The sequence below is a fragment of the Eleutherodactylus coqui genome, chromosome 2 (genome assembly GCF_035609145.1).
Source record: "Eleutherodactylus coqui strain aEleCoq1 chromosome 2, aEleCoq1.hap1, whole genome shotgun sequence".
Taxonomy (NCBI): domain Eukaryota; kingdom Metazoa; phylum Chordata; class Amphibia; order Anura; family Eleutherodactylidae; genus Eleutherodactylus; species Eleutherodactylus coqui.
Window position 1 is genome coordinate 36,654,804 of NC_089838.1, and position 25,199 is coordinate 36,680,002.

The 25,199-nt window shown below is 47.2% G+C and overlaps 1 protein-coding gene across 2 annotated transcripts in view; it reads left to right on the top strand.

Moving 5' to 3' along the window:
* MAML1 (mastermind like transcriptional coactivator 1) overlaps positions 1–24,830 on the top strand; it is a 65,999-nt gene extending 41,169 nt beyond the window's left edge. The window contains exons 2-5 of one of the 2 annotated variants that reach the window (XM_066590573.1): positions 8,536–9,963; positions 11,675–11,944; positions 19,417–19,531; positions 21,492–24,830. In XM_066590573.1, coding sequence (XP_066446670.1) covers positions 8,536–9,963; positions 11,675–11,944; positions 19,417–19,531; positions 21,492–22,489 — 2,811 coding nt within the window. In that variant the 3' untranslated portion in view covers positions 22,490–24,830. The remainder of the gene's footprint in view (positions 1–8,535; positions 9,964–11,674; positions 11,945–19,416; positions 19,532–21,491) is intronic. The other variant, XM_066590574.1, reaches the window with a different exon arrangement.
* Positions 24,831–25,199: the final 369 nt, after the last annotated feature.

A 25,199-nucleotide genomic window follows, 5' to 3' on the forward strand; every position in this document is an offset into this window, starting at 1 on the left:
CCGGCTTCTCACAGCACCACTAATGTGCCGCGCCCCCTCCCGGACACGGAGGAGGTTGTATCTGGACACCTTGTCATGTTATAGCGATCACACGGGTGTATCGTAACGCGCCTATGGATGCCTAAGGTTGCGCATAAATCTCGTGGAATGACCACATGGCAAGATTTCCACAGCAGAAATGCAGCTTCAAAACGCGCGCCGTTCAGCATGGGTTTTGAAGCTGCTTTGGTGCCTGCATTCTGCTGCGGCCATCTCTACCCATAGAGAGGCCGCTGCGGAGATTGTGATAAAATTAACGTGCTGCGGCTTTGAATTCTGGGCGGCATGTCAGTTTTATCGCGGCTTCGCCGCAATGGTTTCACCACAGCATGCGGACGAGATTTTTGCAAATCTCATCTACTTTGCTGCTTTATCCCGGGACAAAAATCGCAGAAGTCTGTACGGAAATTCTGCGTCCACTCCACCCCGCGGCCAGTCCTGTATCACTACTTCTGTAGATGTGCTGCAGATGGCAGCTTCAATGGAAACCATCGGTCCCACACCAAAATAGAGCATACTGCGGTTTTTCCTCCGCAAGCAGAAATCGCAGTTGATTTCCGCTCATGGGCATGCCTTGCCATGGCATGCTATGGAGGGTTATTGCTGTGGAATCCGGGGGCAGATGCATAAATCCGCCCGTGTGCCTGGTGAGGCCTAATACAAGTGTGTGGCATCTGCATTCTATCAATGTGTGGCCTGCACTTACTTTCCCTGCTCGTATCTGCTGGCAAACAGGTCCGTGTTGTAGATGGTATACGGGCACCAACGTATTTGTATCACTTTCCGTGGACTTTATTGGGCTTATTTTTCACCAATAAGACATTAAACCGGAGTATTTACTACTTGTGTCAGACACAACTGAACCATTGGCATGCAAGTAACACGGTTCTGTGCGTGTAATGGGCACTTCACTTGGCCTCAGCCATGGGGCGCTGCTGGCAATGGCTTTAGTATGTCATAAGCGGGAACCTCCTGCGCCCCGCGTGATCCTTCCTGTTGTGCAGCCAGAAAGTGTATAATATTGTACTTGCGGAGGGGCTTCCAGTTGCGGCCGCGCTGCCGTCCGCTGGGATTGCATCAATGAAAACCACTCAAACATCTGTCAGGACAGAGCTCCCCGGGGACAGACGTTTCGTTTTATCTTTTCCCCCCAGGAATGGTCGAGTTTTCAGCGATCCTCACATATTGTACTTGTCAGCCATAAACTGGGCAGATCTATATGTAAAGTAAACCTTTCCATGTTTGCGGAGTGTGGCAGACTGAGGGATGTGTATAGGCATGGATGATGGGTTGGGGGGTGCGCCACATCTATATACATTGTTGCTATTTTTGATTTTAGCTCCTCCTGACTTCCTCCCTAGTTTAGACTGTCATGAAAAAAATGTTCTTTTTTTTTTTTCTTTTTAGCACTTTTTATATGTGGCGAAGAATATATTTATTTATTACTTCTAGTAAAGGGGTTGTCCTGGGCTTTTACTATTGATGAGCCATCCTGAGGATAGGTCATCAGTGGTTGATCGGTGGGAGCCAGGCCCGCTGTGGGTGCAGACAGAACAGATCCCAACAATGCAGCAGCCCAGTCTTGTACTGCAGCTCCCATTAAACTCATTGGGAGCTTTGACTACAGTATCGAACTGGGCTGTTGCAGTACCAAAAGCGCCGTCCCTGCTGAGTGGTGGACCCCCACATTAAACTGTTGATGACCTATCATCAGGTTAGGACAAGTCCAGGACAACCCTAAAGTTACTACCAAGTGAAATGTCTCTTACTACAGTGTTGGAATCTGTCTCGTACATGCAGCCTTATCTGTGAGCACTCTGGTTTAGTGTAGGTGGAAGTAAACAGATTGATACCATTTTACCTGAAAATAAGACCTACCCTGAATATAAGCCCCAGCATGACTTTTCTGGATTTTTGAGGATGCTCAAAATATAAGCCCTACTCCAAAAACAAGCATTAACTAAAAAATTCACTTTAAATAGTGTCCAGGCAGCTATATACATGAGAAAAAGCAAAAATTAATATAAGACCCTGTGTTATTTTGAGGGAAACAGGGGGGTATATGGTTTTACAGGAAAAGATTCAGTTAAACTTGTATTTTATTAATTGAAATCCCTGCTTTTTCTATTCGTGAGTCCAGCGGGCGGTCTTATTAGTGATTTGACAGCTGTCTCTGATAGGACCATTAAATGTATCCACAACTCCCCCCTCCCCCCCAGGAAACTTTTTTTTGTTTTTGTCTAGTTTTTTTTTGGACAGAATAGCGTAATATGGGTATGTCTCCAAGAAATCCCGCTGTCCGCCCCTTGGTTGGTGTCTGCATTGAGAAACTCTTCCGCACACTAGATATCCCTATATCTGCTCTCTATAGCATATCAGTCGCCATGACACTTAGCGGCAGCTATCTGGACTGCCCACCGCTGCTGGCTTTCAGTCTTCGCTGCCTGTGTTGTGTTTGCTCTGTAATTGGAGAACATTGGCTGTAACAGAATAGCTGGATTGTCTTGTATGAGACACTAGTCTCCACATGCCTGAGGGAGACGTACCCGGCCCCTCCCGCTCCGTCTTCTGCGCGATTATACATGGTCACTGTTTACTAGACACCATCTTATGTCGCCGGGTCTTCCACTGATCAGTCTTTACAACTTTTGCTTCTATTGTCTTTGTGGCTTCTGACGACCTGAGGAGGAAAAAGTTTATTTCCCCTTTAGATGAGCTGATTCTTGTTTGAACGAGCGCGCGTCCTTGCCGCTAAGGCCGGCTGCACACGAACGGATTTGAATTGCGGAATCCATGGTCTGTGTCCACACCGCAGAAATACGGTTTGTAACACACTAAGTAAAAGCACTTCTTCCTGCTCATGAACGGAAACCAACTTCTGCGAGTGGAGGAAAAATCGCAGTATGTTCTATTTTAGTGCGGATTCCAAACGGACGGCTTCCATTGAAGTCAGTGGAGGCTATCAGAACAGCGGCACTTCCGTAATTGGCATTGCCGATAGGTTACAGGTACCCATGTCATCGCCTTTGGGGGGGGGAACTACTGCGCATGTTCACAGGCGGCTCACCGCAGCCATCCGCAGTACAGATAAAGAAGACGAGAGGTACGCGCGGACTTGTGCAGCCGGTTTAGACAGGTGAATGCATTGTTGCCTCGCTCAAACAAGAATCACTCGGGCCCTGTATAGCGCATTAGAGGTACTGAACAAGAGAAGTGAACGACTGTGGTTCATCGTTCAATCGTTGGCTCGCAGTTAGAGTAAACGATTATAATTCACTTTAGCTCATTTGATATATATTATAATTTTTTTCCCAATTTTTTTTTTTTTTTTTTTTTTTTACATTTATTTCTTATCAATAATCGCTCTGATGCAAACGCAGCATTAGCTATAAACCAATTCTGTAGTAATCTGTCACTGCTGTATCCGGTTGCCCACCCTGCTACCTTCTTCCACTCATTAGGGCTCCATATGACATTGGAAGTACAGTAGATGCGGTGTGCACAGGACACGGCCTGTAAGCCTCCTCACACCCCCTTGGTGGTATTCAACAGAGAAACACTACCCCTCCCAACCCCCATCATAGGCCTTCCAGCCAGAAACCCATTGTACTAAATCCCTGGAGCAGTCATGGTTCTCCTCTGGGTTCTGCTTATGTTCCCAGTCATGTTGCAAGGCCTGATAAAAGTTTGAACATTTTAGGGAAACTGCTTTCCGTTAAGCAGAGAGATAGTATTCTTTCATTTGCATACCAAATTTCCCAGAGGAGCACCGCATGGCCTACAGGTCTCTTCTCTTTGGCGGTCTCCATAAGGAGAAACTGAACCGATGCCGATCTGTGTCACACAGAAGATGGGGTTTCCTTGTCGCCTGTGTCCAGCAGTGTCGCTGTATCCAGTGATCGGGACTTCTAGAGACGGCTGACCACACGGCTGGTTCTGCATGGAGACATTTAGGACTTCATGCAGATCTCCGCTGCGTTTACACCATTCCGGTACGGCATTTGGCTTTGCTTGTAATTGTCCTCGGGAAACAAATAGTTACGGGAGTTGCAGTTCTCTTGCGCACTGCAGTGGATTTTCAGGTTTGGTTCTTACACATGTACTGCATGTAAAACTTGATTTGTAAGAAACCTTGCAGTGTAACATCACAGGAAGGATGGTGGCTGTCCTGTTTTATGCTTGCACAATATCCCATTCTTCAATGTAAGGCCATCGTGCTTGAAAAACATTTTTCTTTGTTCGCCTTTTAAAAGAATTGATATTGCGTATTAATAGACTTGGGCTTCACACCTGTAGTGCAAACACCATTATCACAAGGGAGAGCAATTCTTGCTTGGTCCCCTCAGTTGTGACCATGACCGAAACAGTAGGACGTTGCCTGGTCGGTGATGCATTCTGGTGCCCTGAATAGTTCGGCAGCCATATTAACATTGCCTTTTAAATCATAATCTGCAAATTAAGACTCCTCTTCTGCAAAGTTTCGAGAGATTTCTACTGGACTGTTAGTGTCCACAATGGTTGTCGCCCGGCTTTCCTACAGCCGGGAATTGCAGACTTGCTTAGTTGGTGCAAAGTAATGGGGAGCGAGGAACCTGCTGGCCAGTAGTAGTCCGGTGTAATGGGGTGCGAGGAACCTGCTGGCCAGAGGTAGTCTGGTGTAAAGGGGTGCGAGGAACCTGCCGGCTAGGAATAGTCTGTTATGGGGTGCGAGTAACTTGCTGGCCAGAGGTAGTCTGGTGTAATGGGGAGTGAGGAACCTGCCGGCAGTCTGGTGTAATGGGGAGCGAGGAACCTGCCGGCAGTCTGGTGTAATGGGGAGCGAGGAACCTGCCGGCAGTCTGGTGTAATGGGGAGCGAGGAACCTGCCGGCAGTCTGGTGTAATGGGGAGCGAGGAACCTGCCGGCAGTCTGGTGTAATGGGGAGCGAGGAACCTGCCGGCAGTCTGGTGTAATGGGGAGCGAGGAACCTGCCGGCAGTCTGGTGTAATGGGGAGCGAGGAACCTGCCGGCAGTCTGGTGTAATGGGGAGCGAGAAACCTGCCGGCAGTCTGGTGTAATGGGGAGCGAGGAACCTGCCGGCAGTCTGGTGTAATGGAGAGCGAGGAACCTGCCGGCAGTCTGGTGTAATGGGGAGCGAGGAACCTGCCGGCAGTCTGGTGTAATGGGGAGCGAGGAACCTGCCGGCAGTCTGGTGTAATGGGGAGCGAGGAACCTGCCGGCAGTCTGGTGTAATGGGGAGCGAGGAACCTGCCGGCAGTCTGGTGTAATGGGGAGCGAGGAACCTGCCGGCAGTCTGGTGTAATGGGGAGCGAGGAACCTGCCGGCAGTCTGGTGTAATGGGGAGCGAGGAACCTGCCGGCAGTCTGGTGTAATGGGGAGCGAGGAACCTGCCGGCAGTCTGGTGTAATGGGGAGCGAGGAACCTGCCGGCAGTCTGGTGTAATGGGGAGCGAGGAACCTGCCGGCAGTCTGGTGTAAAGGGGAGCGAGGAACCTGCCGGCAGTCTGGTGTAAAGGGGAGCGAGGAACCTGCCGGCCAGAGGTAGTCTGGTGTAAAGGGGAGCGAGGAACCTGCCGGCCAGAGGTAGTCTGGTGTAAAGGGGAGCGAGGAACCTGCCGGCCAGAGGTAGTCTGGTGTAAAGGGGAGCGAGGAACTTGCCGGCCAGAGGTAGTCTGGTGTAATGGGGAGCGAGGAACCTGCCGGCAGTCTGGTGTAATGGGGAGCGAGGAACCTGCCGGCAGTCTGGTGTAATGGGGAGCGAGGAACCTGCCGGCAGTCTGGTGTAATGGGGAGCGAGGAACCTGCCGGCCAGTGGTAGTCTGGTGTCCATCACTGTCACCCCTCTTTCCCAGGAAATGATGGCATGCTTGGATAGCATTTATAACCAGTGTATGTGATCTCTTAGTGTTTTTTGGTTGAAAATGCTCTTTCTCCTTCATCCTTGAGAGCGGGAGTCACTTTTATATGAGACGCCGGCTGCAGGTTTCGTGTGGGTGCGAGTCTTACTCACCCGACTCCTCCTTCGTCTCTCCCAGGCAGATAGAGGTGATACCGGCGCACATTACTTATAATGGGTGGGTGTTGTGCGCTGATTGTAGGGACGATCGGACAAACCCAGGAGGCAGCGTGACACATCCTCTACCTCCGCTGCAGGACTCGCCTCGTGCCCCTGATTCTGGAGGCCTCGGCTGCAGCAGCACCCTTGTGTTTGTAAGGCCACCTCTCGGTCTGACATTACTAGTGTCACTCATCTGCTGGACATCTGCACCACATTCTGAATAGGGTTCTGGTTTACGGCTCATGCCTGATGGTGGCGGTCTGTAGGATCATTGGCGCATCTGTAGTGATGGAAATATCGGTTTTGACTATTCTTTTTATCCCAGTGCTTCCAATGCATCTAAGGGGAAAAGGAAAGCAACCTTGTCAATAGTCTCCATAGATGGATGGGGAGCTTGCAGCGGAATCTGGCTCTGACGGCGTTCATGCGTACTTGCCTACTTTCATCCTCTTCATCTGTATCACGAATGGACGCGGTGGCTCGCCGTCAGACATCGGCAGTACAGATTTTTTTTCTTTTAAATCTGTATTTTTCCTGCGCCGTCGCTAGGCGGTGACGTGGCTATCCATGACCTATACACAACGTCAATTGTGGATGGGCTGCGGGTCGGACGGCTTCCAAGCTGTCCGTGCGGAATCTGCATGAAAATAGAGCATGCTGTAATTTTTTTCCCCCTCCATTGCAATTCGTTTCCACAAGTGTGCTGACAAAGCGATTTTTGCCTAACCTGTTCCGAACGGTATTTGCTGTGGATCCGGGATGCGGACGCCAATCGCGGATTCCGCAATGCAAATCCATCTAGTGGATTTTGGGTGCAGACGTCAATACACTGTGTGCATCAGGTAGTCGGAGAAGCGGTGTGGCCGTCTGTTTTTCCAGAACCGTAGGGTCACTTTAAGGGGTTGTCCTGAAGACCTCCTCTTTTCAAAGCTGAGTGCTGGTTCTCCTCTGCATCGGAGGGTCAATTCAGAGAAGTTCTGCAGCCCTCCGGAGGAGTGATTCGGGCAACACACCTGAGGCCGGGCTCACGCCCGTATGCTCGCTGCGTTGCACCCATGCAGTTTTTGTGTGCCTAATACGCAGGTGCAAAATCCCATAGACTTTTATGTTGCCGCTCACTTAAGCTAAACGAAATACGTGTGCGTAAAAAATCGCGGCATGAACCATCTTGGTACGCATTACACACGCCAAGATAGTGTATGGGGATTGGCAGCAAGTACGCATGTTGTTGCGTACTGGTCGCATCTGGTGCGCAGCACATCGGCGAATGCGTTCGTGAGCGCAGCCTAACACTTCTAATAACTGATGGTTTTCTACATAGTATCCAAATGCTTCAGCAACACAGATCTCTGGTGCTGGTAGTTTGCAACAGTGTATCGGTGCGGGGAGCATTAAATGCCCTGGGGTCCTGCTCACACTTGCGGTGAGATGGGGTCTGCTGGGTGGTTCGCCCTCTGAATCAAGGATTTTCTATAAAGTTTTCTAGCGTTCCCTTGAGCTGTGACGGCCCCTTTAACAATGACTGTAGGTGCCAACAATATATCCCTGTATACCTAGACGTATAGAGCCGGTAGTAAAGGCAGAGAACGGTAATCTGCAAGTATTTGCATTATTAACACCCAGCTGGAGACGAAGGCCGATGAATCTGTGAAATGTATGAGAGAAGTTGTCAAAGTAAGTTGTTTTAATAAGTCCCTCGCAGGAGGAATGCTCGGCTGGGACGGCACGTTTATCCGAAAAGGTCACCATAACCACAGAGGAATTTATTTGGCTGACACTTTGAGTGCAGCTTCTGTTTTGTGAGTCTATGGCCTGGAGTTGGGGAAACCTTCACGTTTACTGCCCCCTGGTGTATGGTTGTGATCATTACAGCAACACAGGATTTGTGGCCTATTTGGCCTGAAACCAGAGCCGGTCTGGGTCAAGGATGACTGTTCTCTTTATACCAAGATTTGGTTTTTCTAGACTTTATTGCAGCTTTTATTTGGATACAAATGTTATAGGCTACGCAGGATGTGCTTGTTGTCCGAAATCTGATGGGTTTGTCCACATCAGAAGTTGCCATGGTGTGTATATTATGGCCTCCACTAGCCACAGCCATAGTGAAGCAATGTACGTTTGTTGCCATTTTGCATGTACGGTAGTTGTGAGCCAGCTGCCTGATACATTGTCAGCGAAGTGCAGCAAATCTTCCAGTTTGCTATAGAGGATTGGTTAGAACGCATACATAGTAGCGAACCCTCCACTGTGAGAAGTATGCAGTCTATACATAGGCTATCAGTGTAAACCAGAAGGTTCCCTGACTGCTACCAGATATTCACTGACTGCAAGCAGTTTTGCAAGTGTGTAGAGAAAAAAAACTAAACCAAAACCTTTTTAGCAATCTGTTTCTTGTTCATGGAGTTGACTATGACTGATTCTTTTTCCCTTTTCTTCCAGCAGCTTCATGAAACGGTTAAAAGAAAACTGGATAGCGCCGCTTCGCCTCAAAATGGGGATCAACCAAATGGATATGGAGACCTCTTCTCGGTGTCCAAGAAGCACCGGCATGACGACGGACTGACCGGGGTAATTGGATCGTCCAATGGCATGCCTCCGGTTTCTCCGTTGCATCAGCTGGACAGTAAACCTCCCACTGGAGATTCTTTGCAGATAAACGGTGGCCATTCGATTGGACTCGATGGCGTCAATAAGAAGTGTCTTCCAGATGCCGGTCTGCAGATGAACGGTAACGGGGATGCCGACGACTTTTCTCTTTGCATTGGTAAAGAAATGAAGCAGGAGCCCATGGATGACTTGCCATGTATGCTCTCTGGAGTTGGTGGGTCCATATCTCAGAGTAACTTGATTTCAGACCTAAACCTGAATGAACAGGAATGGAAAGAACTCATCGAGGAACTCAACAAATCTGTTCCCGATGAGGACATGAAGGATCTCTTCAGCGAAGCCTTTGAGGACAAAAAGGACAATGATGCCTCAAATTCTGCTACACAAACCCCATCAACACAAGACATTCATATCAAAACTGAGTTTTCTCCTGCAACTTTTGAGCAGGATTCCCTTGGATCCCCACAAGTTAGATCGTCGTCTTGCGGGTCTTTTGGTGGAGCTCCTTCAGTGCCTACTAGCCGTTCATCTCCAGTGGTAGGTGGCCCGCAGACTGTGTTCCAGCAGTCTTCTCAGGCTGTGACCGAGTCATCCAACCAGACAACAATGCAACCTTCAAGCCAATCGCAAAATGTGCAGAGAACTTTACCCAATGTATTAATGAGTGGGCAAGGTGCTGGCACTACCAAAGAGATGTCCTCGGCACACCAACTCCAGCAGATCGCAGCCAAGCAAAAGAGGGACCAGTTGCTGCAAAACCAGCAACCAGCTCAGCAGGTCCATCAATCCAATCAAATGGCCAACTGGCCACAGTCAAGATCTTCTCAAAGTCCTCTAGGTGTTCCGTATAGCATGGATAAGCCCACCAGCCCTTCTGTTTACCAGCAAGAGTTTAATAACCAGAAACTTATGATGCCCAACATGAACAAAAACTCCCCCCGTGCCGGAGGCGCCTACCTGCAGCCCAACCACGTCAACATAATCATTCATAAACCTTCAAACAATTTAAACCCCAACCAGTCTGCAGGTCCCAATGCCATGCTGGACTATGGCAACACCATCCCCCTCTCACATTACGAGGCGGACTGCGGTCCGGGGGTTGTGAACCAAAATCAGAACAAGAATGTAATGATCTCATATCTGCGGCAGCAGCAATCGTCGCAGCAATTGCCTCCGATGACTGAGGAACAGAACCGAATGTTTATAATGAAGCAGAAGGCTGGGATCCCTTATAGGCCATTAGTAGTATCACATGGGCAGGTAAGTGTCCGTACCGTGAAATGTTTTTCTGCTCTGTCTAAATGTGTTACACGAATAACAGATAAAAGGGAAACTGCCTATAGATATTAAATAACCTTCCTGCAGTGCAGACCTAGTACAATGCTGCCAACTCTTGTCCAGCCAACTGGTTTCTCTCAGGGACTTATCTTCGGGCAAATCCTCATTGTCCCTGACATCTGTCATTAAAGGGGATGTACCAAGATTTAAAGTTATTCCCTATCAACTCTGGCCGCAGCTTCTCTTCTCTAGAACACTTACATGGTCAACTGGTAGCATATTTGGCCGGCTGAAAGGGGTTTACCAAGGTTTCAAGGATTGGGGATAACTTGCTGATCGGTGGGGGTCACAACACAGAGAACTATGCCGATCTTGAGAATGGGGGCCCCATGTTCCCTCTTCGTCCTCACTGTGCAGGGTTACTACAACACCCTCAGTGAGGAGAAGACTAAATGGAGCTCTGGTCATCCAAGACCCCCCCCCCCTTCCCGATTGGCAAGTTATTCTCTGTTCTGTGGCTAGGGAATCCTTTTAAAATCTTGATAAACCCCCTTTTAAGCCGGCCATACACATTAAATGAACGGCGACCAAATATGCTTTATTTCCTAGGCAACCATTTGAACATCTATGTTTTCGCAAGAGAGAAGCTGCTGTTTGAGTTGTCTGGCAGCGGCTCATTTCTAGTTGAAACTTATGGCTGCTCGGCTGGGTATCGAGCGTCGATCTCTCCCAACCGCATGCCCGTTTGGCTTGGCCAAATCCAACTGCCAGATCCTCACTCCCCTGACATCTGCATCGAGAGTATCTGGAGGCCCCCATACACACTAGTTTATTTAGTCGCTCCCACGGAAATAGACGGCTTTGACCGATAGACGTCCAGCTTTAGATAATTGGCTGATCCGACCAATCACTGTGGTTCATCTATTGTGTATGATCTGTGTATTACCTTCTGCTTACTAAGTAATCCTTTGTCATTCTAACACGCCTTCTGTCTGAGAGTTCGCCACATTGTATTAATGTATTTCCATTGTGATGCCAGGGTTCTAGGCTGATGTGCTTTTGCTTTTAAGGGCTGTTTACAACCAAACAATCGAGCGATAATCGGCCCGTGTAAATGCAAAAAAATCGTTTTCTATTTGCTCACTTCTTGTTATCGCGGGATTCACGCTGAGTGTAAATTCTCCCGCTCCACATAGAAAGTGCAGTGCTGAGCAATAAGCCCGCGATCCGGCGGTGAAGTCTGCTTGTCTAAATGCTCTGCACAAGCGCTAATGACCGTAGCGATGCAGTCGTTTAGACCAGGGGTCCCCAACTCCAGTCCTCAGGGACCACCAACAGGTCATGTTTTCTGGATATCCTTTGGTAAGAACACCTGTGGCAATGTGTGAGGCATCTACAATAATTACATCACCTGTGCAACACTGAGGAAATCCTGAAAACATGACCTGTTGGTGGTCCCTGAGGACTGGAGTTGGGGAACACTGGTTTAGACAACTCTCATTCCGTCTAAATGGGGCATTAGGACTGTGGGGGAATTTTAGCCTCAGGATATAAAGGAGAATGTTTACATTCCAGCGGCAGGAAGAAATCGTAACACTTTTTAGCGCAAGGCTTCGCCTTCAAAACCTGATTATAATGAACTGTTTATCGTTTATAATGTATTTTCTTACTACTTTCTGGAAACTTTTTTCAGGACCAGAATCCACAGCCTAATGTGCCTCGTGTCCCTGTGTCGGTGGGAGGACCTGGCGTGGTGTCGCAGCCCCCCGCAGTGTCCATGGCTGGGAACCACGGCAATGCACCTTACCTGAATAGTCAGCAGCAGGCCCTGATCAAGCAGCAGCAGCAGCTTCTCCTGGAGCAGCAGAAACAGCAGAAGCAGCAGCTACTTCTGGAGCAGCAGAAGCAGCAGTACCTCCTGGGGCAGCGGCAGCAGCAACAGCAGCAGCTCCTGGCAGAGCAGGTACGTCCTTGTCGTACATGAATCCACATTACGCAGTACACACTCAATGGCTTGTATCCTTTAGGAGATGGCGTGCAGTCACAAGTTACGATTGGTGAGGGTTTGGGTGACAAAACTACCACCGATCGCTAGAACAAAGCAGCGGAAGCACTCGGATGAACAGTCTGCTCGCTGCCTGAAGACGGACTTGGACTTCCTCATCAGCAGGTCTTTAGGTAGTGAGCAGACAGTGTTCAGCTGAGCCCTTCAGCCGCTTCCCTCTAACGATCGGCGGGGTTCTTGACACCCAGGCACCACACCAATCAGAACGAGCGGCATACCCCTAGAACGTCAAAATGTTTTTGAAAGTAAAGTTCATCCAGAGACAGGCAACAAAAAACAGGGAGGTCGATGCCAATTTTACCTATTTTAAGAGAAAAATTCCTTCCTGACTCCAATCAGAAATATTCCCCGAATCACCGAGCCTTCTGAAATCATCACGGACTATAACATATAATGTTGTATCGCTAAAGAAAGGTATGTCTGATATGTCCTTCTTGAGTACTGATTCCCAAAACTGTCCCCAATATTCCATGTGTGGTCTGACCAGTGACTTGTAAGGAGGAAAAACGATGTTCTCGTCATGGGCCCCTAGACCTCTATTGATGCACCCCATGATCCGATCTGCCTTGGCAGCAGCTGCCTGGCATTCGTTGTACGAGTTAAATAAAATCCCCAAGTCCTTTTCCAGTGGTTTCCACTTATTGTGTAATGGTGATGTATATCTCCTCTGCCAATATGCATAAACTTACTTTTCTCAATGTTAAACCTTATTTTCCACTTTTCTGCCCCAACTTATCCAGATTCATTTACAACCGTATTCTGCCATATTATGTTAATTACTTTACATAGATTTGTATCCTCTGCAAATATTGATTTTACTCTGCAATCATTGTACCGGGTCATTAATAAAAAATATTAGGAATAGGGCCCAATACTGACCCCACAGTGCTACAATTTGCATACATGTAGAGCCCATGCTTTCCTATGGGTTCTTCCACACAATCGATCTTTTGCAGCCTGTGCTATTGAGAGACTACAAAATCGTGACATGCCCTATACAGCTGTGATTTTGTTTTTTTGGGTTTTTTTTATAGCCCATGTTTCCCTATGGAGCCGTGCTATGTGTTGCTTTGCGATGCAGTAGAAAATCCTACTGTATAAGCGCTAAAATAAACCCTAGCTGCATCAAACACCCCCCCCCCCCCCGCCCCCTTCTCCCCTTTAAAAAAAAAAAAAAGAATAAATACATACATCACCTAAGAAGCGCTGTCAGCTCTGGCAGGTCTTCTTTCTGGTCCCCGGATGTGGTCTTCAAACACTTCTGACTGGTCATGGATTTGTAAATCCCTGTCTCCAGGGAGCACTGCCTCTGATTGGTCCATCAAGCTCTTCCTGGAGGCAGTGATTTATAAATCCCTGACCAGGGAGAAATGCCTGAAGACAACAGCCAGGGACTGGGGAGAGGAAGCGCCGGAGCCGACCGCGCTTTCTAGGTGATGTATGCGTTTTTGTCTTGTGTGTGTGTGTTTTGTTTGTTTTATGCAGCTAGGGTTTATTTTCGAGGTAGGGCTTATATTTCAAGTAGCCCCAAAAAACAAAGTTGCTTCACAAAATTCTGTTATCTCTGCGAGACAATGCAGCGATATCGCACAGACCACTGTCACAATATCACTGCCATTTTCTCGAGTCCATATCGTGTTGCCTGCGTGGAAGTGGCTATAGGTTATAGGTTTTTAGCTTCACAGTCTTCTTGCTATAGTAGTTTTAATACTTTTTTCTGCTCTTGTTGCCCCCTTTACATCATTATTTAGCCACATTGCTTTTCTTCTTTTCCTAACCCTTTTTTTCCTGTAAGGTATGAACCGCTCACATAAAGTATTTAAACCTTTCCTATGTACTGTCCGCACTCTTATTTTTGAGGACATTGTCCCAGTCGGTAAGGGCATCTTTAAGCTGACTAAACTTTACCTTCCTAAAGTTTTTCCTATGTTCGCAGCTTCCCTATAAAACTACCTTTTTGAAGTGGAAATTTTATTATATTATGGTCACTATTTCCCAGCTGCTCCCACCTGCACCCCCCCCCCCCCCACCTGCACCCCTGTTATTTTGTCAGGTCTATTCATATTATGTCCAAAATGGCTATCCCTCTAGTTGGGTCCTGCACAAATTGGGTAAGGTAATTATATTTAGTTATTGCCAGAAACTTGTTACCTTTTATGAGAGCCGCAGGTTTCGGCTTCTCAGTTTATAATCTGGATAATTAAAATCTCCCATAATAATGACCTCCTTGCGATTTGCTGCTTCATCCATTTGTCTCTATGTTGGATTTTCAGTGGCTTCTGTTAGATTTGGTGATCTATAGCAGTGTTCCCCCAACTCCAGTCCTCAGGGACCGCCAACAGGTCATGTTTTCAGGATTTCCTCAGTGTTGCACAGGTGAGGAAATTATCATCAGTGCCTCAGACATTGCCACAGGTGTTCCTACCATAGGATATCCTGAAAACATGACCTGTTGGTGGTCCCTGAGGACTGGAGTTGGGGACCCCTGATCTACAGAGAATCTGAGGATTTTATTTTTCCCTCCATGTATTTCTACCCATAGAGACTCCACATATTCATCTCCATCCCATATATCTTCACGTAGTATGGGCTTTAAACAGCGTTTTACATAAAGACAAACCCCTCCCCCTTTCTTTTTTTTACGATCCCTTCTGAACAGACTGTAACTGCCCAGTCACAGCTTTCATCAAACCAGGTCTCAGTTGTTCCCACTATGTCGTAGTTCTTCTCAGACATTGTTACTTCTAGTTCTTCTACTTTATTGGTCAGACTTCCAGCATTAATCATCAAATAGTTTACAAGGTTTTGGTTATTTTTTTTTATCCCTCCCCTAAGTGTATCCCCCCTTTTAACTGTTAACTTTACTAACCCCTCCCACCACTTAAGCTCCATTTTAGATGGGACGAATGTCGGGGAAACTATGCCCAATACTCGCCCCCGCACATACTCGCTCTTGTGTGCTGCACAGGAGAGAGTATCACTAGCTCACAGCGGGGCAGCTGCGGGAGATTTCTCTCTTCTCCCCCGCCCCTCTCCATTCCCTTAACATAGCGGCTGTTCAATACTAAACAGCTGCTATTTACACTGAGTGATCAGGGGTCTGCTCATCGTCCATGTAGCATAAACGATGGACAATGAGCTGATCGGGCAGTGTAAATAGCAGCCATTCATTACTGAACGGCAGCTATGTTAAGTCAGTGGAGCAGGGCAGGGGAGTGCGAGGAGAGTAATCTCCTGCAGCCGCCCCGCCCCCATGCTGGCTGCTTTGTGAGCAAACCAGAGATCCTAGCTCCTGTGCAACAGCACGGGAACGAGGACACACAGGGACAAGTGTCTGCCATTGTTTGCTCGACATTCGTCCCGTCTGAATGGAGCTTTAGTCCCAGGTCACCCAGGTTCTAGCCATATTCTTCCCCCGCACAGCTGCACCCTCCCCATTCAGATGCAGCCCATCCCTACGGTAGAACCTGTAGCCAACAGCAAAGTAAGCCCAGATCTCGAGGGAACCCAAACACCTCCTTCCTGCACTTGTTTAGCTGCCTACTCTCCTGCCTGTGGTACAGGTAGTGTTTCAACAAATACTACTTTGAAGGTCCTCGCTCTAAGCTTACATCCTTGTTCCCTTAAATAGTTTTTAAGGACCTTCCACCTACCTCTAACTTTGTCATTAGTGCCAATGTGTACCTTGACTGCTGGATCCTCACCAGCCCCTCCCAGTAATCTGTCAACCCACTCCACGATGTGTCGAAGTCGAGCACCGGGAAGACTACACACCATCTGACGATCCCGGTCTGTGTGGCAGATTGCCTTGTCTGCCCTCTTAATAATTGAGTCTCCCATTACTAGGACCTGTCTAGCTTGCCCTGCACTCCTGATCCCCCTTCTTACTGGAACAGACATCCCCCTGGTGGTGAATGGATCTCGGTGTTGCCAGCCACTCATTTAGATCCAGGATCTGGGCTTCCAAATGAGTAACACGCTCACATCTCGTATAGCAGCATGCACCCTTGAGTGGCTGTTGAGGGACCACATACAGGACACAAGGTGTACACTGGACGGCATTGTCAATCATGGAGCACATTCTAAATGGGGATCATACGCATAGATTAGACTGTATTTATTTAATACATATATTAGTTTATTTGAATTTTTGCAAGTGACTCCTCCAGAATCCCTGAATCCAAGGTCCCTAATCCCAAATCACACACTTAGGACACCGTACACTTTAGGAGACAGTCCCGCACACTCGCTCAGCTCATAATGTTTTATATACTACTTATCTGTAGTATTTCTGTTCCTCCCATTTGGAACAGTATATTGGAATACACTCGAATGTTTTTGCTCAATGTATTAGATTAATGAATTGCTATTTCACTTTCAAGGGCGTACTTGAGAGCGGACGCCGGGCTGTTAACCATTTAGATGCCACAGTCAATACCAACAGCAACATTTAAATCTCTTGACCGATAGAGAGGGTTCCCTCTGTCTCCTGAGCCGCTACCCTCCGTGACAAGATAGCAGGGTGTCATATGATTTTTTTTCCCCCTATTAAGCCCTACCTGTGGCTTAACACTTTCCAATCCAGTGTCGGACCCTATAGACATACCTCCAGTGTTGGGCGAGGTCCAACAACTGTTTCTAGCTGTATACCGTAACACACATCTGAGTGCTGTCCTGTATACGGTTAGAAACTTGCTATAGACACTAGGCATTCAGAGGATGCCTCTGCACGGTATTACAGGGAGGGATGTCTTTAGAGAAACTAGAAATGAAGAGTTTTATTATATAAATGTATGTGATATCAATATACAGATGTTTACAGGATTATTACAAACCATTTTCCCGATGCGGAACGCTCATAACTCGCATTAAATTTACAAAAAATTGCTAGTCTTCTCTCCCTCTGTACTGCCTCTAGTGGTCACAGGAGGGGGCTGCAGGGGTTTCTTCACGTTGCCACTCCTTTTCCCAATCCTCCTAATGTCGCATCTGAAGGGCAGGTGCTCATACCATCTGGATCAGAGACCTTTCATCCGTTTATTTAGTTCTGGTAATTGTGGATACGTGACTGTAGATGCAGACATGAATGGAATGTGTGATTATATATAGATATATAATATATATTTTTCTCTTGACAAAACTTTATACTTTGATGCCAAGTTGTATGAAGATGCTCAGGATTTATACAATACTATCTTTATTTTATTTTTTTTAATTGAGGTTTATTTTGTGCTTTTTGAGTGTGAAAATTCTGAAAGCAGAAATTTTTTAATGTGAATCTCAACTTTTTTGTAGTTTCAACATTCTGCGTAGATTTATGCCTTAATGTATCTCATTGCGGTTCGGTTATTTTCTATCCCGCTGCATGGACACAGTGATCTATAGGCTCCGTCTAGTGATGGCTATTTTATATAATGGTATGGAAAGAAAGCGCCCTCCAGTGTTGAGGACAGGTAGTCAGCCTGTTACTACCTTTTTAAGTTCAGGGCTTTTTGAGTTCTGCATGAGACAAAGATCTAATCGCTATAAAGAGAAGTTAACCCCTTAATGCTATAGGGCGTACAGTTAGTTCTTGCAGGTTCGGGGTATGTATGAAGGGAGATCGCAGGTGGGTGTCACTCCATACAGTGCAGGTGCCATCAGTTTCTAACAGCCAGCACCCACCCTCAACAGCTCCGACAAGCCGTACTGCTTATCGAAGCTTGTAAGTCTTTAAATGTTCCGACAGGTGTTCGGGAGTCTCACACTGCGCCCCGTGATAAGATAGCAGGTTGCCGTGTGGGTGTCATGGCAGCCGGGGGCCTTTTAAAAGGCCCCAGGGCTCTCATTGCAGACTTCCTGTCAAGCCATGCCTGTCATATCGCGGTATGATGTAATGCAAAAATATGGTATCCTAGTAATCGTACCGACCCATAGAATAAATGCGTCACAGAAGGGAAAATATAAAACATAAAAACAATCACAGAAAATGGCCATATACGTACTGACTAAGGATGGCAGATGGCTACATCCTCTCAACATGCAGGTAGCTGACTGCTAAATGAGGGAGCCAATTACACCTGTGAGGGACACCAATGAGACAGCTCCTCACACTGCCTCTTAATATAGAGGGGGTGGCTGCTTGGTGTATACTCCCACACAGAGTGGATACAAAGTGGCAGACCTTCTGATACGTGTAGTTCACCATGCAGACCAGCAACCTATTAATGACGCCATAATAGTTCGGCGGGTTGCCCTGCACTTCAAACAGTGAACCACATTGGTACTGCCACCCTGGACTCCCACTGGCGTTTTAAAGCCACACTGCATGTGAATGGTAGATAATAAATAAAGTCATCTGGCCATTTTTGTTGCAGTTTGTGCGCCATAGAAACAAAACCTACTCAAAGATGACAGAATTTAGTTTTTTCCCATTTCACTCCACTTAAAAAAGTTTGTAAAAAATTTTTAGTGCGTTAACTAGTACCACTGAAAAATATAACTCGTCCAAATATAACTTTGTTATGTTTTGGTTTTTTTTTTTAATTAAAGGGCGGAAAGGAAAAAATGAAAATGTATGTGGGGGGGGGGGGGGGATTCCATGATACATCACCACTAGAGATGAGCGAGCGTACTCGGAAAAGCACTACTCACTCGAGTAATTTGCTTTATCCGAGTATCGCTGTGCTCGTCCCTGAAGATTCGGGTGCCGCTGCGGCTGACAGGTGAGTCGCAGCGGGGAGCAGGGGAGAGCGGGCGGGAGAGAGGGAGAGAAAGATCTCCCCTCCGTTCCTCCCCGATCTCCCCTGCAGCTCCCCGCTCCCTGCCGGCACCCGAATCTTCAGGGACGAGCACAGCGATACTCGGATAAAGCAAATTAATCGAGCGAGTAGTGCTTTTCCGAGTGTATCTAATCAGCACAGAATTAGCCAGGGGGCTATACCATTTCTGCCTGCTGGTGGTTGGAGAGCACAGCTTTATTAATATTAACTTCTATATTCATCTAAATATGCTACAGATGTTGTTGGCCCAACGTAAACAATGTGTGTGTAGTAATATGTATTATGCACACAGCGCAGTGACAATGCGCCCGTATGAGTGAGCCCTAATTCTTGGGAAAACACAAAACACACCAAAAACTGGCCCAGTAAGAAATGTAATCCTTGCAGAATTTTGAACCTGTTTAGATAAGGCAAAAACGTATTTGGTATTCAAGGGTGGGCATTCACTTTCAGGAGCTGCAATGGGGGAGCTTGGATATTTTCCCTTTTTTTTTTTCTGTGTGAAATATTTTTGTGTGCTCTGACAAGAGAGGTATTTGCTGCTGCAGGCACTAGTAAGTGTTGGCACTGTGTGACTTTCTATATTTTTGTTTTTTTTTTTCATGAAAGGAGAAGCAAAGACACCAACAGGAGCAACTACAGCGGCACCTTACCAGACCGCCCCCGCAGTACCAGGACCAGCAGCAGAATACATATCCACAGCAGGCAGTGGGGCCTTTTCCAGGTGAGGTCACCAAGCACTTTCATATCAATGGGGGTTGGGGGGGGGGGGGTGTCTCTCCACTACAGCCCTACCGATCCAGAGAACAGTAGTCCCCTGCCCTCTTTCCTCACCTTGGACTCTCTGCATCGCCCGTAGTAAGGAGGACATTGAATGGAGCGGCTGCGGAACCTGCACAGTCCAACTCCATTCATTTCAATGAGGCTGATGGCAATAGCGGGGTACAGACGCTCTATCTCTGACAGTCCCATTAAAGATGAATGTGGCGGCACTGCTGCTGCATTCAATCTACTCCCCACTATGGGGGGGGTGCGATAAGCCAACAGCGAAGAAGAGAGGCATGGGATTGGTGGGTGAGACCCCAATCAATAAGATTTTTAACTAGTATCCCGCGGAAAAGGTAATTTAGTAAAGAAGGCACGATTGCCTCCTAAAGGTGTTAGCATAAATTTGAGATAACACAGGATCACACCACTAACAGAAGGTGATGGTCACAGATCCCCTCCCCCCCTCTCTGCACCTTGACCCTCTCTATAGGTCATAGAGCATGCCCACTACACTCTCCCATAGAAGTCAATAAGTCAGTTTCCAACTGAGATTTCTTGTCCGTTGTAAAGAAAATCTGTGAGCCGATGTTTACAGCTGATACACACAGAAAATAGAATAAATCGATATATTCAATGAATAATACGTTACAAAAATGTGGAGGAACGCAGAAGGAATCCCATGTAGTTGATTTGGTGTCGATCTTCTGTAAGACTTTACTCAGAAAACCAGAGAGTGAGGGAAATGTTTCGCTAATCAAAGCCCACATTATGTGGCTCCCCAATTATATTCTGCAGCTAGGTGTTACTCGAGCACTGTTACCATGTAGCCTAATAACAATCCCCTTGGAGTTAAAGGGGTTATGCAGGAGGACAGCGCCACACCTGTCCAAGGGTTGTATTTGGTATTACAGCGCAGCTGCATTGAATGGGGTCAACCCTTTCCAATCCACTGTCTGACGTCTTCCTACATTCTTGTATAGCTCCAATGTCAGAAGACTGTTTGACAGGGTACTCTTACCATCTATTGCCAGCCACTCCGCTGTCGGAGCCTCTCTGGCGCGCACACATTGGCTTTAGCCAGCAGATGGCACTGTTGTTTAACAGCAAAAAGAGAGCCTTTTAGGAAACCCTGAATCCAAAATAGGATTGGAAAAGGTTAAGTTGCAATACCACACACAACCTGTGAAAAGGTGTGGCATGGTTTTAGGAAGAAAGCAGCCATGTTTTTCTTATCATGATCATCATCAAAATGTTTTAAAGGGTTTTGTCATTTAAAAACAAACAATACTTGCCTGTTCCTCCCCAGGCAGTCTATTTACTGCATCTTCTACTCACCAATCTGCTCCTGGCTCCTGCAGTCCCCGGGTCACCTCACCTCATGCTGGCCGGATCCTCTTTCTTTAGTTATGCTGCAGCTATCTTCTTCACTGTCTAGCAGGAGATAGCGGATGCTATGCCAGGCTATTGCCGGGACTGCGCATGCGCGCTGTCTCGCGGCGTTAGTACAGGAACTCTTGCGACGAGACAGTGCGCATGTGCAATCTCGGCATTAGCCCGGCATTAGCCCGGAACAGCATCCGGCGCTTCCTGCCAGGCAGTGAACACTACGTCACTAGTGACATAGCAAACATTGCCCTGCAGGAAAAAAACTGCAGCTAATGGACGCTTCGTCACCGGAAGACGAATAATCAGACGACTGGAGGTGAGGTGCCCCGGGGGCCGGCAGGAGCGAGGAGGTCATCAGCGAGAAGAAGGTGCAGTAAGTAGACTGCTTGGGGAGGAATAGGTAAGTATTGATTTTCATCTTTTTTTCTATGACAGAACCCCTTTAAGTCGCTTCTATCTATGTGGAAGGGAGGTAAGCATGCCTGTAAATAAACCAAACCCCTACTATGATTCTTCTATTTCTATTATAGGTTCATCTTCGGTTATGCCTGGCGTGAACAGTATGGCACATCAGACTTCAGGAAGTCCACGCATGTTTCCCCAGTCCCAGCCTATGCTACAGATGGGTGGGGGGCACACAGCGGTTCCATCGTTGTCTTCTGTTGCAAATTCTCAAGAGCGAGCAGTTTCCCAATACTCCAATATGCAGAATGTGCAGCGCAGCGGAATGTACAACATGGGATCCGGCCTCCCACAGATGGTTCCAAATCATGCTGCACAGAGTAACATACCCAATGGACAGCCTCAGATACAGAGGCAGCCAAACCTGGGGCAAGGAAACACGCTTCCCGCTGGTTACGGACCAAACCCCATGGCAAATCCCGCTCTGGCAGCACAGCATAATAAAGCAGGGATGAACCCTGCTATGTCTAAGACTCAGATGCCAAGAATGCCTGCTACCTTGGCGTCACAAAATCCAGGTTGGCAGCATCAACAAATGCAAAACATTAACAATCAGGCTCAAGGAAATAACGGCTTGGGTGCGTTCAGTGCTGCCAACCCTGCGTTTCATCTCCAGCAGAATCACCACAAGATATCCAACCAACCGTTTGGCCAAGGCCTGCCGCAGGTTGGTCTAGGAGCTGGTCGATCCATGAACTCGTTGAACAGTTCTGTCCCTGGTCAGATGATGCCAAATATGGCTTCCCAGCAAAGGACAAATCCTGCCACTCAACAGCCAGCACCTAATCAGCAGGTCCTACCTGTGATGAACCAAGCAGTGCCAGACATGTCCGCATTCAGCCAGAACCCAGGTCAACAAATGGCCAACAGAGCCGGACTCCATTGTAATCAAAACTACCAGGTGAGGTCGACGGGTCAGGACCTGCCATTTGGATTTGGTGGGCAATCGGGCAACGCCGGGTTACAGAACTTGTCGGGAGAAACAGATTTGTTCGACTCCTTTCTCAAAGACAGGACTTCAGAAGAATGGATGAATGACTTGGATGAGTTTTTGGGGAGCCATTGATACCGAGCCTCGGTTTTTCTTTTTTTTATTTTATATATATATAATGGTTTTGAGAACATTTTAGTGTATTTTATAAAACAAAAAATATGAAAAACTAAAATGTAAATTTCTTTTGGACCAAAAACCTGTGCCATTGAGATACTGTTGTCCCTGAGGCTGGAAATAAAATGGCCTGCTGCTTCCTTCCCTACCCCGTTGACCACAGATGCCTGGAGCATATGTGGGTCTGTCTGCTCACCACTGCCTGTCTCTGTCATTGATGGCAGGGCCCCTCTTCCGATCTCTACAAATGCCTTATTTCCTGAGCACTGTGGGGAGTGGTAGGTCCTCAGTAGCAGTGAGCCAATTGAATGCTACTATTTTGCTGTTTGTAAGCTACAGCTTAAATCTCATCACTGTGTTTACCCCTCGCGGAGGCCACTTCATCACCGCACCCCATTATTCGCTTTACTTTGCCCCCCACTGTGAAATTGCCCCACAGAGTTGTGCTCTGTAGCTCTACTGGGTGGCAGAGAAGCTTCATGTCTTTCTTAATCCTTATCTGTGACTTTTTTTTTTTTTTTCCTTTTTAGTTTTGCAATAGCCTAAGTAACGATCACTGTCAGCAAAGGAAGGCTTTAGGGAAGAAGGGCGGCTCGAGCTCCTGGCTGTAGGTCTTGTATAATATATGATCTTTGACTTTTAGTTCTAGTGTTAGGACTCCGCTCCGCCATGTTTAACGTTCAAGGGAAAGCAGAATTTACCATATAATATTACAGAATGTCAAAAAGTTGTTCCAGTTGTGTGCCCCTTCTTTCCGGGAGTACTCGGAAAAAACATTAATTTGTTTAGGATTGTTCTTTTTTTTTAAAAAAAAAAAATACATCCAAAAACTGAGAGCCGCCTGCTGCCCCTCCCATCATGTCCATCTGCAAAATAAGATTGAGTTGAGATTTGCTACATGGCATTTAAAATAGTTGCTCCCTAGCTGCATATTGCAAACTATTAAGTTCTTTGTAACAAAACCTGCTGCAAAGATAGTTTTGAAGTCTATTGCTAAGGAGCAACTGTCCAAATGTAGTTAAAGGAACTGAATCGTAAAAAATCACACATAAGTAAAACTTCCCCAATTGTTTCAGACTTTGTGAAATCTTGCAGAGTATGACATATTTTTTTCCTCTGGATCCCTTTCATAGATGGCCAGCTGTAGCGGTGGCGGGGAGGGCTCCGGCTGTAGCGGTGGCGGGGAGGGCTCCGGCTGTAGCGGTGCGGGGAGGGCTCCGGCTGTAGCCAGTTGCCCTACAGGGAGAGCATTTTATAACATTTGGGACATATATGTTGAATGTTTTGATGTCCTTCTCACAGTTTTGATTGATCTCATCCTCTCATATTGCAAATGAAAGACATTGGGGAAGGAATTTGTGTGTATTGTACATTTTCTATGGTTCTTTTTAGGGAGCAAAATCCAAAAGTTGAGTTGTGCTAGAAATCATGTATCAACTAATTCTTCTGAGGAGCCCTGAGGGTGCGTGTAATGAGGGAGAAGCCCCAATAAATATTTTGGCAATATCTCCTGTGGGATTTATTGTGAAGGAGAAGTCTGTCCAAAACGTTATTGACTGCATGCACTGCAGTGATTTAATTGGATTTGGCCCATTACCAGCGCAACTCTTTGGGTTCTGCACTAAGTTGGGCACGCAATCCATTGCCAGGGCTCAGTTACCTGCATCTTGCTTTCACTTCTTACATTTAAAGGGGTTGCCTGGGGACATAATAATCTATAAAACCTCACTCAGTGTGCAGTAGTAAAATTACAGTCCACATACTTAACTCTTCCGCACTCTGCTGCCATCTTGCCGACCCTCTGGTCCCAGCTGATCTTCACTTCCAGGTGCAGGGACCGGCAATGATGTCCCCAACAAAAGCGCCATGTGACCGCTGCAACTAATCACCGACTCCCTTGAGCCGGTGAATAGCTATGGTGCTCACATGAGCCACTGTTGGTTCTTCATCAGCCCCCTCCCGGAAGTGAAGTTCAGCAGGGATCGGGGAGACGGCAGCAGCGGGGAACACGGAAGGGTGAGAGTGTAATCTGTTATTTTACTACTGCAAGCCTAGCAAGGTTTTACAGAATACAATGTTCCTGGATATCCCCTTTAAACACACACAAAACTATGCAACAATAGTGTTTACTACTTTCATATGTCCGTCATTTTGTAAAGATCCAATGTAACAGATTTCCACATTATGTCCAGCCTATCATATTGTATTGAGTGCAACAAGGTGCTGGCCCGCCAATTACTGAGCTTGCAGTAAAACAAAAGTGAAAAGATGAAGTTAAAGGGGTGGTCTCGCGAAAGCAAGGGGGGTTAAGCACTTCTGTATGGCCATATTAATGCACTTTGTAATGTACATCATGCATTAAATATGAGCCATACAGAAGTTATTCACTTACCTTCCCTGCGCTGGCGTCCCCGTCTCCATGGCTCCGTCTAACTTCAGCGTCTAATTGCACGATTTGACGCGCTTGCGCAGAAGGGTCTTCTGCCTTCGGCTCGGTCTGGCACGAGTGGCGTTCTGGCTCCGCCCCCTTCTACGTGTCATAGCGTAGCCCTGTCACGTGTGCCGATTCCAGCCAATCAGGAGGCTGGAATCGGCACACGTGACGGGGCGGAGCTACGCGATGGCATGTAGAAGGGGGCGGAGCCAGAACGCTGCTGCTGCCAGAGAG